Raw genomic sequence first — 14,671 nt, forward strand, 5'->3', positions numbered from 1 at the left:
TGGGAAATTATGGGGACTTTCACAGTGATTTGAAACATTCAAGGGTGTTTTGAAACATTCAAGGATTGATAGTTTTATAGGCAAGACCAAGCCTGAAATAGTTTGAAACATTCAAGGAATAATACTTTTATTCGCAAGCCCAAGAATGAAATCACAATGGTGATGAGAATTTGAAAGGCACGAACTAGAAATTGGTTGGTGAATTCAAGATTGTCTACTTTAGAAGATAACTCCTATTCCAAATTTTTTTATGTAATAGCATTCACCACAAGTGAGATGTGCTACGCATTTGTTTTAAATTTCTTATTTTTCTTCTAAAAGGACTTTTATATTATCACTGTTCTGTATTTACAAAACTTAGAACCTAGAAGCTCAAAATTGGCATAGAAGTGAGATGTGCTACGCATTTGTTTTAAATTTCTTATTTTTCTTCTAAAAGGACTTTTATATTATCACTGTTCTGTATTTACAAAACTTAGAACCTAGAAGCTCAAAATTGGCATAGAAATTAACTTAACGAGAAAACGAAATTATATTGCTTTTATATTATCACGGTTCTGTATTTACAAAACTTAGAACCTAGAAGCTCAAAATTGGCATAGAAATTAACTTAACGAGAAAACTAAATTATATTGTTTTTCCTGAAATAGTGTCTCTTTCCACCTCTGGAAGAGCATCACTCTACTCCAGTACCACCTCCTATGTTGTCATTCCCATTCCTCTTGATCCAAGAGTGGACCGTACCGAAGGAACTGACAATGACATCTTTTTGAATACCCAAAATGTCTTGTTCCATCCTAATAGAAGCCTAACCGAAGGAACTCACAATGACATAATACCCAAAATGTCTTCTTCCATCCTAATAGCAGCCTAATTCTTCTCATGAGTCTTCAGAGATTTAAATGCCCATTTTTAAGGTCTTTGGATGGCTTTAGATATGTGTGATCTAGATATACTCATAGAAACATTTAACAATTCTTGCATTGGAGTGAGTGGCAAGATAATTTTCCCAAATCTTTTATTCTTTTAGTGTACCTTTACACTTTTAAAAACAATTACTTAGTTTTAAACTCTTTAATTTAAACTAAATGGAAAAGGCTTATTTTCTAAAATCTAAATTCAATGCATATATAAAATCACATACAAACACATTTTAATTAAATAAAACTCATTTAATAAACATATTGTAAAACTATAGTTATAAAAAGTTCGTTTGATGATATTGTCACAATACGTCTTCAAAATACCGTTGCCCTCTACAAAGCTACCAGCATTGCTAACAAGAAAATAATGGAAGGGAATTCTCTAATATGGTTCAGAAAAGGTGTGAGGATTCATGATAATACATCTTTGGAATATGCATGCCAGAATGCCAAGCATGTGCTTCCTGTGTTTCTTTTGGATCCATGGTTCTTGGAACCTGACGCAAATGCACCTTCTCCTGGTTGTGCCCATGTGGGTATCAATAGAATTCGGTTTTTATTGCAATGCATTGCTGATCTTGATGGTAGTTTGAGACAAAGAGGATCTTGTTTTCTCGTGTTCAAAGGAAATCCCGTCGATGTCATTTCACATCTTCTAAAAGAACTGTACCCACTGCTTGTAACTCTGTGTTCTCACCTTTTCTAAGTCAATTTTGATTTTGACATTTGTAATCTATTTCGCAGACCTAAACTTGCATATAGATTAATAGGAAAATCATATATTTTTTTCAAATACAATTATGATTTTAAAATTTGTAATTAGTTCCGCAGAACTTAACTTGCGCATAACTTAATAGGAAATACATTTCCCTTTTCAAGGTCAGTTATGATTTTTAAATTTGTAATCAGTTTGGAAGAACTAAACTTGCATATAACTTAATAGGAAAAAACATTTTTTTTTTCTCAAGTTCAAATACCTGTATAGGAAAAAACATATTTGTTTTCTCAACTTCAAATACCTCTATAGATTAATAACATATTAATAAATATAAAAAACATGGAAACCTGTTGTTAGATTACGACATGATCTGCTTAGATTTGAGTAGAAAAACTTGGAGTCAGAGAGAATGTAGTGGAGCTGGGCGAGAGAATGTCGTAGAGCTGGGCGTTGGGTTTGAGCAGTAATGAAATTATTTTAATGGAAATTCAACAAACTTGCTTCTGTTGACATCCCAGATCGGAGCATAAGCGAACCCTCGCTGGAACATTGTTAGAATTAACAAAAATGAAGAAACCTCATTAGAACGGTGATACAATTAACAAATGAATGGGATTAATGATACGACAGCTTTATGGTTAGCACATTCAATATTCATTATTCAAAATAGGATTCATTATTCAAAATAGGAATACATGTGAACTTACTGATTAGTCAACGTCTGGATGTTGTTAGGGTTGTGGACACGGATGGCAAGGCCACCGTCCAAGGAACGCTTAAAATAGGTATCCGAGATGCACACCTTGGCTCTGTTTGGGTAAAACTTTCCGATTTCCGTACACAAATTATCGACATTGTAAATTGCCAACCAAACATCAAGACTATTATCATCCTCGAGCAAAGTTATAATACCATTGATATTGAAGGCATCAACGCAATCTGTCCCCTACAACACACTTGGCCGTGGTGAACTGTCCCAACCTGTAACTGGTGATGGAAATGGGGTTCAATATTTCAACAGGAGCAAAGAAAGCTGCAACATTTCTACCAATAGGCTCTGTAAGGGAGAAGAGTTTTCGAATAGAGCCTAGCGGCACTTCTTCCATTATTTGCCAGAGAATATCATGAATTCCAACCAGGGCTTGCCTATCAAACCTATCACAGGCTTCTATTGTCATTAAATAATTTGGAAATTAATGGGCCCAATACAGAGTGAATCAACAATACAATGTAGCAGGTGAACCAGTGACAACGAGATCTAAACTGCAACAATGACGCATATAACCTAACTGAGTGGAATCAGTTGAGAAATGTTTGCTTGTGTGTACACCAGAACTGATCCAACCCTGAGATTTAAAAAATTTGAGTGTGAAGTCATTCACAATTCGAGAGTTAAATCTATCCCCAACAAACTTTATTATCGATATCCCCCAAACACTAACAAATATGATCAGGCAACTGTAAACGAACCTGTCGATTGAAATAAATTGTAAAAGGAACCTGTCGCTTGAAATAAATCTTCTTTGAATAGTTGTCGAAAACTGTGGCCAGCAGCGCAGCAGAATGGAACAGTTGTCGAATACTGCGGCCACCTATAACGAAATTTTGTGCATGAAGGCGGTTGGATTCATGCCCCACTAACCAAGGTCCGATCGGTTGCCGCTTGGTTAAAGCGGTTTGCAATTCAAATCAACGGCCTACCACAATTTAATCGTCTAACATGAAATCTAACGGTGCAAACAGAGGACACGAGGGCAGCTAGGGAGTTGTTTTCACATAGGGACGCCTTACGGCGTAAATATGTTTGAAGATATTTGTAAAAAATAAAGAGGTAGAATATTTGTACATTAAAAACAATTAAATATAATTTTAAATATTTAAAAAATATAAATATATGGAATTACATTATTAAAATATTGAATTCCTGATAATGATGAAGAAGAGTATGGTTTATGGAGACGAGGAGACTACGTACGTTGGAATTTAATGAAGAAAAAGATTAATTGAGATTTTAAAAGAAAAAAAAGGGAATGAAAGGTTCATAGATCAATGAACAAGTCAAGATGGTCAGTAGTGTAAAAATGTTTTAGAAATGGGAACCGATGTTTGTAAGAGCAGAATACAGATCTGAGTAAGATCTATCTAAGAGAAAGTGATTTTAATTTACAACCCTCTTAGTATCTTACAATTCACAAATTCTTTCATCCTAGTGTGTTTTGGCCATATATTAATACCTGAGAGTTATTTCTTATCTTTGCAATGTTCATTTTCTTCTTAGCTTCTTAGCACTAGTCAAGACATAGAGATAATTTTGGTTAGTGAGAGTGAGGTTCATCACCTCCTTATAATATCTTAGCTTCCTTTTCCCCTCTATCTCCTTCTCATCCCACAATTTGTCCTTCAATTTGGAAATAATAGTATTTTTAATATTATGTTTATTTTCCAAGATGATCTTCTCCTTTGACCCCCAATAGTTGATCTAAAACTAGGCATGCTTTGTCAATCAAGTTTGAGTTGCAGATCAAGATCATGACTTAAAAATTAAAAATAATATAAATATAATAAATAAATGTTAATATTTAAAATAATAAAGAAATTAAAAAATTGTAAGATTAATAAATATTGAATATGTAATAAAATACATAAATATGGTGAAAAATTAAATTTCACATAGATATCACATATTAAAATACATATATATACAAAAATTAAATATCAATTTAGATACTTAAATATATTGATAAATTTAATTGATTTATAAATATTTAATTTTTATTTTTATATTAAATAGATACATATTATTAATTAAATATAGTTAAAGATAATATCTTGAGTTGTAGTAAGTGTGTTTAATTTTACTTTCTATTCTAATATTATTTTCTAAAAATATTCTCTAAAAATATGATATGTTAGTTTTTTAGCAAAAATATAATAATTTCTCTGAGCCAAAAAAGAAAAATAAGAAAATTAGAATATCTTGATATTAAAATGAATAGTGGCAAATCTTATAATTTAATATTAAGTCCCATCCAAAACAATCCTTTAAATTAAATATAATAATTTAATTTAATTTCTATAATATTACTTTTTCAATATAAATTATATTTTACACAATATTTTTTATTAAATTTAAAAATATATTTTTTACTATTATTCTTTTAGGTTAATATATTTTCATTATTTTTCATTATTTTAATGTAATTTATACATTCAAATTTTAACTCAAACATATACGATATTATAATTCCTATTATTGAAGGTAAAGTTTAAATGTCTCTTATTTAGATTAAGAATTTAATCTCCATAACAAATAATTAAAGAAATGGAAACCATCAGTTTGGAAATATCTATATCAAATGATAATTTCTTCGTAATGAAATGGAACATATTGACTATGAGTTTCGGTAGCTATTATATCTATATATATATAGATAGATATATATAATTTTTATAATTAATTTCTAATTAAATTAAATATATATTAAAAGAAGATATATTTTATAAATATGACCTATTATTTAAAAATTATGATTATGCTTTTGCTTAATTAAAATTCGGATAATTTATATCCGTTGAAATTAACCTATCAATAATAAAAGTTAAAGGATGTGTAAAAGAATTGATTTGAGAATTATTATTAATATTACTATAAAAGTAAAAGAAGTTACTTTTTATTAGGTTGTGGTTATTAAGTTTTAAATTATGATATATTATAAAAAGAGTTGTTCAAATATTTGGAATTAAGTTTCGCATTTATATGATTAAAAGAAAAATTTATTTAAAAAAAGGTTTGTATTTTAAGAAATTTGATATTTTTTTGTATTTGATAGATCTTGAGTTAAGATAGATTTAAGTTAGTTTAATTCCACACTATAAATATGTGAAATAAGACATATTTCACATGAATATTATAGACCAACATTATAAATGAATACTGTAAAATTATCTTTCTTTTAATGTTATTTTTTTTTATTTTGATCAATTAAAAATATTATCACATATAAAATTATTAATTTTATTTTTATGGTTAAATAAAATATTACATTACATATTTTATTTAACCACTTCCTCTTAGAGTGCCCTGCGTACAACCACATTAGATTTCAGTTTGACAATCTTTGTTACAACACTGACCTTCCTAGCCTTTTACAATGTCAAAATTATAGTGAACTTGGGAGGCTTCTCTCTAAGCTTTTTGAACATAGGAATAAAATATTAAATCAAAATAAATAAATTGTTTATTTAGTCCAATAGATTATTGTTTGGTATCAGCGAACATTAACCGCCATCATTATCATTTATCATATTAGATTGAAAAACACTTTTAAATACAATAATCCAATTAATATTGATTGATATTTAAGGAAAACTATATATATATATATATATATATATATATATATATATATATATATATATACTTATATATAATGATAATTATATATAAGAATGAAAAATATAAAATATAAACGACAAATTCGTATTTGGAAGATTAAAAAAATTATAACACTATTATCATTGGAATTGAAAAAAAAAAATAACCGTTATCCTGGACAGAGACCACCGCAGGTAAAAGAGCCTAAAAGTCGATGTTGCCAAGATACAAGGCATGTGGATATGTTTTTGGAGTACAGCATAGTGGGCGTGGCAGCATCGCCATGGATTGACGGGGCACTTATGTTGACCATATAATGAGATAGACGCTTTGAGCCATCGTTATGTTGAGTGCGATCGCTCTAATCGACGCCCAAGCATCCGAAGATAATGTCGCACCATCCATATCTTTATAGACACCAGATATTATGGACCTGTCACAATCGTTTGAATTCGGGTATCGTCTTTGGGCCACTGTATATCACTTTTTCCAATTCGGCATCTAAACGCAAGCAAATATAACCTGACTTTATACTCCTTTGTTTATGGCATTTATGGAACTTTATTCTCCCTTATTTATTGTAATAAATTTGCGCGGGGTAATTTTGGCATGTTAGACTTTGACCATGGTAAGTTGGAATGTACAATGATGCAGCGGAGATTCTGATTGCATCTTTTAAGTTATATCTGACAGCTTCGCTAGCATCTCACTGCCTCACAGCTATGTATGCTTTCCCACTTCAACGTCGTATATACCTTTCCACTGGTTGCACGACATCTTCCATGAAAATCTCATCAAGTGTATGAGTATTTAAATGTTTTTTAATTATATTACGAAAAATAAAATGTAATTAAAATTAAGAATAAAAATTTATTTCTGGGGTAGCTCAAGTAGCCATGGCGGTGGAATGAAGTTCACCAAATAGTTGATCTTGGGTTTGAATTTTGTGCTATCCTTCCCTCTTAACAGGTAAATAATGGACATGTAAACTCAAAAATCAAAAAGTCTTACCAAGGTTACAATTTTTATTTTTTTTATTTAATCAAATTAAAACAAAAAAAACAACCATAACTATTAAACAAAGTTAACCAAAAAAACAACATGCTGTTGATAGAGTGTTAGTGTTCATGATTAATTATGGTTGGGCTTCATAACTGCTAGCAGAAACACCACAAAGAAGTGCAAATCTTTTTGATTTTTTTTTCATTAATATTTTCTCAACTTTTCTATCTGATGGCCCAGCCCTACGGTGACGTGGACAACGTGACCACGTGGTCACTCTACAGGCCCTCGGCTGTCACTGTTGTGTTTAAGGTCAAATCTCCGTAGATCCGACCTACCTTCAATCTGCAGCTAATTATTACACCCCCTCTTCCGGTTGGTAAGGCCACCTGCCGGTTCACCCGGTCTATATGCTTCCCGCTCTTGTTAAACCCTAATTGTTGAGCTTCGGGTCATTTTACTCTTTGTCACTCAGTCGAGTTTTGCTCTGCGTTTCTTTTGGCGTCGCTCTCTGGACTCGAACCTGGTCTGCTCCTCGGTCTTTTCGATGGACCTTACTCTCTGTCCATGTCTTGGGTTTCACCCTGTTGCGGGTTCTGGTGATATGCTGTGTCTCCGGCTTTCGTTGCTGGGTTAATGAGTTGTTTGGGCGCGCATGATTCTGCTGGTCTTCACCTGTGTGTAATGGTAAGTTTCTGGTGTTTATATGAGCTCTCTGTCGCCTGGTTCTTTCGGCTTTCGTTACTTAGTTGTGGTTACTGTACAGATGGCCTGCAACTTCGGCGCTCCCGCTCTGCTGAGTTCCTCTTCGCCTTCGAAGGTAATTTATCGTTCTCTGATTTACTCTGCTCCTGTTTCTGCTACAACTACTCACAGCTCTTGTGCCTTGTTCAGTTAGGGTTATTGGGTTCTGTCTCGGCGGTCTCCTGGTCGACTTGTTTGTAAGTTTTATGACTTCCTTACGCTGCACATCTCTTGTTCTTGGCTCTCTGGTTTCATTATAACCCTGATTGCTATTTTCTGTCTAACCTTGCTTTGCTCTGTACGCAGGTTGATCTGGTGGCTAGCTATCGAGGGTTTTGGGCTCGTACAACCTCCGGCTCCATTCAACCCTGTCTCTCTTCGCAAACTGGTAGGGTTTGCTCCTGCTTTAATATATCTGTAGATTTCTTTGGTATAGCTGTAGATTGTGGAGGGTTTGAACAGCTTAAGTGTTACCCTGCGTCGGTTGTGTGGGTTCGGCCGTGCCTTTTCCGACGTTTGTAACTTCTATGTCTCTGTTCCTTATGCAACAAATTTGCGGCTTCGGCCTTAGAAAGGTGTTTAGTACTTTTGTAGTAGCAAGGGTTTTGTAAATTGTATGACACAGTAATAGTCCACAATCTTGTGGCAGATTTTGTACAGTTAGCCTTCCCTTCTGTATACAATGTCTATGTTATTTTTTTTATGAAAGTAAATTGAAACAGTGATTGTGTTTATTGGTACCTGTTTGCCTTTGTAAGGTTCTGTAAACTTGTTTGCTGGTGATGTATGTCCGCAGCGCTTCTTTCGTGCTTCGGTATATTGGTTGTATGTATAATGCTGGTTGTAGACTTGATTTGAACTAGATGTCTGTAACGTTCTTCGTTATTTCAATTCCTGTTATAGTTAGGGTCTATTTGTTCCAAACTCATTCTTAAAATACACAGTAAAGATTATATACAACGTATGGAAAGTATCTGCAGTAGATTATTTCATTTGTAAATAGTATAACTCTGTTACAGGGGTTTTTGTCTTGCTGTCTGTTACTCTCGTCCTGAAGGGGTCCCTCTCTTGTTCTATTCTTTTCTGTTTTTAAATTACATGGAGAGCATAACTGCTTCCCCTATTTCAGTTGAACTGTTCAACCTGAATTCTGTAACTGTCATCTAGTTTCTTTTAACAAAGATTTAACTAAACACTATTCCTTTCCTAAGCTAAACAACTTGTAATTAAAAATGCTCTGAAATAAAAAGAAGCAAGCAATAATTAAAGAAAAAGACAACAACCAACTTAGTGACCTATCCACCCAAGCCCGAAATCTTTGTCTTGTTTCTGTTCTTCTTTCGTGAGTCAGTCAGCTGTCATATGTCTCCTCGGAGCTGGATGCTCCTGCATCAGGCTCCCGGGGTAGTAAAAAGTCATGGCTCTGTTCCATGAGGTCGTCAACAGAATAGCCCGCTTTTTGTATCTGCGTTGCATTGAGCCATGAACTGTCCTCTATTGGACGGTTCTTCCACTTGACCAAATACCGCAGATATTCCTTCCTGCGTGTGCGCCTAGCTACCTGTGTATCCAGAATTCTTTCAATCTCAAGGGGTGGTGCCGTTGGCAACTGTCTCGTCCATGAATTTTCTCCATAGCTGGTGTCCCGCGGTGTTGTTGCTGCTGCATCACTCTCCGAATCAGCGACATAGGGAAACAGATCTGCCACATTAAAAATGGGAGAAATACCAATCCCGGGTGGCAACTGTAACTCATAAGCGTTCGCAGAAAATTTTCGGATGATTTTGCAGGGACCGATCTTCTTGAATTTTAATTTGTTGTACTCCCGTTTTGGAAACCTCTCCTTACGTAAATACGCAAGGACTTCATCCCCAACGTTAAACTGACCTTCCCAACGCCTTGTATCAGCTCGCTGTTTATACCTTTGACTACTGTCTTGTAATTTCAGCTTGACCTGCTCGTGTAAATTGCTCATCGCTTGAGCGAAATCTTCTCCATCAGCGCTTCGTTTCTCGAGTTTCCCCAAATCTCGTAATTCATGCACTCCTCGCGGATGCATGCCGTACAAAATCTGGAACGGACTGTAACCAGTGCTGCGGTTAGGTGAATCGTTGTATGCGAATTCCGCCTGAGCAAGTACACGGTCCCATGTCCGCGAATTTTCACCTGTTAAACTCCGAAGTAAGTTTCCCAGACTTCTGTTTACTACTTCCGTCTGACCATCAGTCTGCGGATGATAAGCGGAGCTGAACTGCAACTGGGTATTCAACTTTTTCCACAGAGTTCTCCAAAAATGACCGGTAAACTTTACATCCCTGTCAGAGATAATGGATCTTGGAAGTCCATGCAGCCGAACAATTTCAGTAAAGAAAAGATGTGCTATATAAGTGGCATCGCTGGTTTTCTTGCAAGGTACAAAGTGTGCCATCTTCGAAAATCGGTCAACCACAACCATTACTGAATCAAAACCCCGTTGTGTCTTCGGCAAACCCAGAACAAAATCCATGCTCACTGAATCCCATGGTCGGCTTGGAATAGGTAACGGCAAATAAAGACCAGTGTTCTGACTGTGACCCTTTGCCAGTTGACAAACTTTGCATCTACTCACGTACCTCTGCACATCCCGCTGCAATTTTGGCCAGAAATAAAAATGTCGTACCTGAGCAATCGTTTTGTCTATACCAAAGTGTCCAGCCAGACCCCCACTGTGTTTTTCCTGTATAATGTTTTCCCGCATAGAACAGTTGGGAATACACAACTGCCCTCCCTTAAACAGCAATCCTTCCTGTAGATTATAGTCTAACCACATGCTGTTATTTCTTAACAGAGGGTTTTGGCAAGCCTCATAGGCCTCCTTAAATTCGGTATCGGTCTGATACAGCTCTTTTAAGTGCTCAAAGCCCAAGACCTGCATCGTGCTTTCCTGTAGAAGCAATGTTCTTCTACTCAGTGCATCCGCCACCTTGTTTGCTTGCCCACTAATGTGTTTTAGTACAAACGTAAAATTCTGCAGGTACTCAACCCAAGCTGCATGCTTATGGTTCAATTTATGCTGCTGCATAATGTACTGCAATGCAGAGTTATCTGTAAATAAAACAAACTCGTTACCTAACAGATAATGTCGCCAATGCTTCAAGGCTTGTACAATTGCGTAAAACTCTTTGTCGTAGGTTGAGTATTTCTGCCTACTCTCGTTTAGCTTTTCACTGAAATAAGCGACCGGTCTGTCCTCCTGACTAAGGACTGCCCCAATGGTTGTACCACTGGCATCGCAACGAACTTGAAAAAGTTTGTTGAAATCAGGCAGCCTCAATATCGGTCTTTCAGTAATCTTCTTTTTCAAAATCTGAAAACTACTTTCTGCTGCTTCAGTCCAGTGAAAATGTTGATTCACCTTCTTGATCATATCCAACATAGGTGCGTAGATCTCGCTGAAATTTCTGATAAACTTCCTATAAAAACTGGCTAGTCCGTGAAAACTTCGGACTTCAAATAAACTTTTTGGAGAAGGCCAGCTAACTATAGCTGCCACTTTTTCTGGGTCCATTTTCAGTTCATTTTCTGCAATGACAAAGCCCAGATACACCAGTTCTCGCTGGAAAAAGGTACACTTTTTCAGATTAATTAGCAGCTTGTTTTGTTGCAGCTTCCTCAACACACTCTGCAAATGCCTGAAATGTTCCTCTTTAGTCTTACTAAAAATCAAAATATCGTCCAGGTAAACTATTACAAACTTACCATTAAATTCCTTCAGTACCTCATTCATCAGGCGCATGAATGTGCTGGGAGCGTTGCTCAACCCAAATGGCATCACCAGCCACTCATATAAGCCTTCGTTTGTCTTGAAAGCTGTCTTCCACTCATCTCCTTCTCGAATTCGAATCTGGTGATATCCACTCTTCAAGTCAATTTTCGAGAAATAAGCTGCCCCGCTCAAGCAATCCATCATATCGTCCATTCTTGGTAAGGGAAACCTGTACCTAACAGTAATCTTGTTTATGGCTCTGGAGTCTGTGCACATTCGCCATTCTCCTCCCTTCTTTGGAGCCAAAACGGTTGGTACTGCACAGGGGCTCATGCTTTCTCGAATCAACCCTTTGTCCAATAACTCCTGGACCTGTTTCCTGATTTCCTCATGGTCTTTAGGACTCATACGATAAGCTGCTTTATTTGGCAGGCTTACCCCTAGTATAAAGTCAATACAGTGACTAATACCTCTCCTTGGTGGTAGTTCATCTGGAAGGTCATCCACCACGATGTCCCCAACTTCTTGCAGCAAATTTTGAACTTCTTCGGGCAAATCTGAAGTCTGTGTATGTAGTACCACTGCCTTTGGTCTTCTTATGAAAGCAAAATTTATTTCGCTGTCCTCAATCTGTTTTACAAATTCCTTTCCGCCCATCAGCAATGCCTTCACCCCACTGGCTTCTGCTGTATTTTCCTCTTTGATGGGTATGAGCGTGTTCTTGATCCCATCTTTAACAAATTTATAGCAATTGGTTTTTCCGTCATGAACTGCACTTCTATCAAACTGCCAAGGTCGTCCCAGCAGTAGGTGACAGACATCCATTGGCATCACATCGCAGAGAACCTTATCCTTGTACCTACCTATCTGAAACTCCACCTCACACTGTTCGTCAACTAACAGCTGATGTCCTTTCTGCAGCCATGACACTTTGTAGGGAGTAGGGTGCTTCAATTTTTTTAATCCCAGCTTTTCTACCATCTCCACAGCCACTAAATTGTCGGTACTCCCACTGTCAATGATCAGTTTGCAGCACTTACCCCGTGACTTGCAGACAGTGCGGAACAAAGCCTTTCGCTGATCCGGTTCTGCAACCTCTTTTGCTGGTTTTAACAGCACTTTATTCAACACCAAAGCTTCACCTGTCTCTGGTGCGTTTTCTGCTTCTTGAGGTGTTGCCTCAGCATCCTCTGGCTGAGCAACATAAGCTCCTCTTCCACCTGCTGGTTCACCTTCAGGACAGTCATACGACTTGTGTCCCAATTTGTGGCAGCGATAGCACTGGACAGTTCCCCTGCCCCGACCATTTCCTCGCCCTCGCTGAGGTGGTCATCCTCCTCTAGTGCTATTGTCTTTTTCTGCTGTTCCAGCAGACTTAGAGCTGCTGCCTTCTTCGCTTGAACCTGTACCTCGGCCTCTTCCAAACATCTTACCTTTCCCCCTGCCAGTTCCACCTCCTCTCCTGGCATTTTGCTTCCGGTTAATTTTCTCCTCTGCCTTCAGTGCAAACTGATAGGCTTCATCCAATGTCCGGGGTGAAAGGATACCGATTTCATCCAGGATTTCCCCCCTCAAACCATTCACAAATCTGGTTGTTTTCTCCGGGGTGTCTTCCACATATCCTGCCCGCAAATTCAACTTGTAGAACTCCTCTGTAAATTCTTTAACAGTCATTCCCCTTTGTTTCAAGTTCTGTACCTGCCTGTACAGCATAATCTGATAATCTTTCGGCAGAAATTTTTCCTTCAGTTTGGCCTCCATTCTAGACCATTTCTTTATAGGCTGTTTGTGAAGCCTCTTCCTCTCCGCCTGAATGCTGTCCCACCACAAGGACGCATGTCCCTTCAGCTTGGTGGCGGCGAACTTCACCTGTTTATCCTCACTAGTTTCCTCAAATTCGAAATATTTGTTGACTTCACTTAACCAATCCAATAACACGTCTGCAGACAGACTTCCGTCGTAAGTAGACAACTCATGTTTTGGTTTATGACTCGACAACAAAACTGACTTCAACAGTCGGAATTCCGGTGTCACCCCCTCAAATTCATCTTCTGGTTCTGCCACATCTTCGTCACTGTCATCTGTTGGGTTTCTCCTACCCCAGCTTCTACTGCTTCTAATCATTCTCGCAAGACACGGATCTCCTCACGGAGTCCCTCTTCTGCTACCCTCCGGACTCTTCCTCTTCCTCTTCCTCTTCTGCCAACCTCCATTTTCTCCTACTCAACAAAACCTGCTCTGATACCACTTTTGATGGCCCAGCCCTACGGTGACGTGGACAACGTAACCACGTGGTCACTCTACAGGCCCTCGGCTGTCACTGTTGTGTTTAAGGTCAAATCTCCGTAGATCCGACCTACCTTCAATCTGCAGCTAATTATTACACGCCCTCTTTCGGTTGGTAAGGCCACCTGCCGGTTCACCCGGTCTTTATGCTTCCCGCTCTTGTTAAACCCTAAATGTTGAGCTTCGGGTCATTTTACTCTTTGTCACTCAGTCGAGTTTTGCTCTGCGTTTCTTTTGGCGTTGCTCTCCGAACTCGAACCTGGTCTGCTCCTCGGTCTTTTCGATGGACCTTACTCTCTGTCCATGTCTTGGGTTTCACCCTGTTGCGGATTCTGGTGATATGCTGTGTCTCCGGCTTTCGTTGCTGGGTTAATGAGTTGTTTGGGCGCGCATGTTTCTGCTGGTCTTCACCTGTGTGTAATGGTAAGTTTCTGATGTTTATATGAGCTCTCTGTTGCCTGGTTCTTTCGGCTTTCGTTACTTAGTTGTGGTTACTGTACAGATGGCCTGCAACTTCGGCGCTCCCGCTCTGCTGAGTTCCTCTTCACCTTCGAAGGTAATTTATTGTTCTATGATTTACTCTGCTCCTGTTTCTGCTACAACTACTCACAGCTCTTGTGCCTTGTTCAGTTAGGATTATTGGGTTCTGTCTCGGCGGTCTCCTGGTCGACTTGTTTGTAAGTTTTATGACTTCCTTACGCTGCACATCTCTTGTTCTTGGCTCTCTAGTTTCATTATAACCCTGATTGCTATTTTCTGTCTAACCTTGCTTTGCTCTGTACGCAGGTTGATCTGGTGGCTAGCTATCGAGGGTTTTGGGCTCGTACAACCTCCGGCTCCATTCAACCCTGTCTCTCTTCGCAAACTGGTAGGGTTTG

The 14,671-nt window shown here is 37.5% G+C and overlaps 1 protein-coding gene across 1 annotated transcript; it reads right to left on the bottom strand.

Moving 5' to 3' along the window:
- Positions 1 to 9,113: 9,113 nt before the first annotated feature.
- On the bottom strand, positions 9,114 to 13,631 carry LOC149261362 (uncharacterized). The gene is made up of 4 exons (XM_089368688.1): positions 12,941 to 13,631; positions 11,978 to 12,739; positions 10,871 to 11,248; positions 9,114 to 10,789 (listed from the first exon to the last, which is right to left on the bottom strand). Exons 1-4 carry the CDS (start codon positions 13,629 to 13,631, stop codon positions 9,114 to 9,116), a joined length of 3,507 nt encoding a protein of 1,168 aa, XP_089224814.1.
- Positions 13,632 to 14,671: the final 1,040 nt, after the last annotated feature.

This window comes from Pinus tabuliformis, chromosome 6, assembly GCF_031772625.1.
Source record: "Pinus tabuliformis cultivar Carrire ecotype Pingquan chromosome 6, CPIR1, whole genome shotgun sequence".
Lineage (NCBI taxonomy): Eukaryota > Viridiplantae > Streptophyta > Pinopsida > Pinales > Pinaceae > Pinus > Pinus tabuliformis.

Excerpts from the sequence above, each read along its gene's own strand:
- LOC149261362 (XM_089368688.1), bottom strand. The coding sequence starts at position 13,631 with ATGATTAGAAGCAGTAGAAGCTGGGGTAGGAGAAACCCAACAGATGAC. Across the intron at positions 11,249-11,977 it reads TGAACTACCACCAAGGAGAG|TCCGAAGTTTTCACGGACTA; the intron begins GTATTAGTCACT and ends GTTTATTTGAAG. Across the intron at positions 10,790-10,870 it reads TTGGCGACATTATCTGTTAG|CTTGGGTTGAGTACCTGCAG; the intron begins GTAACGAGTTTG and ends ATAAGCATGCAG.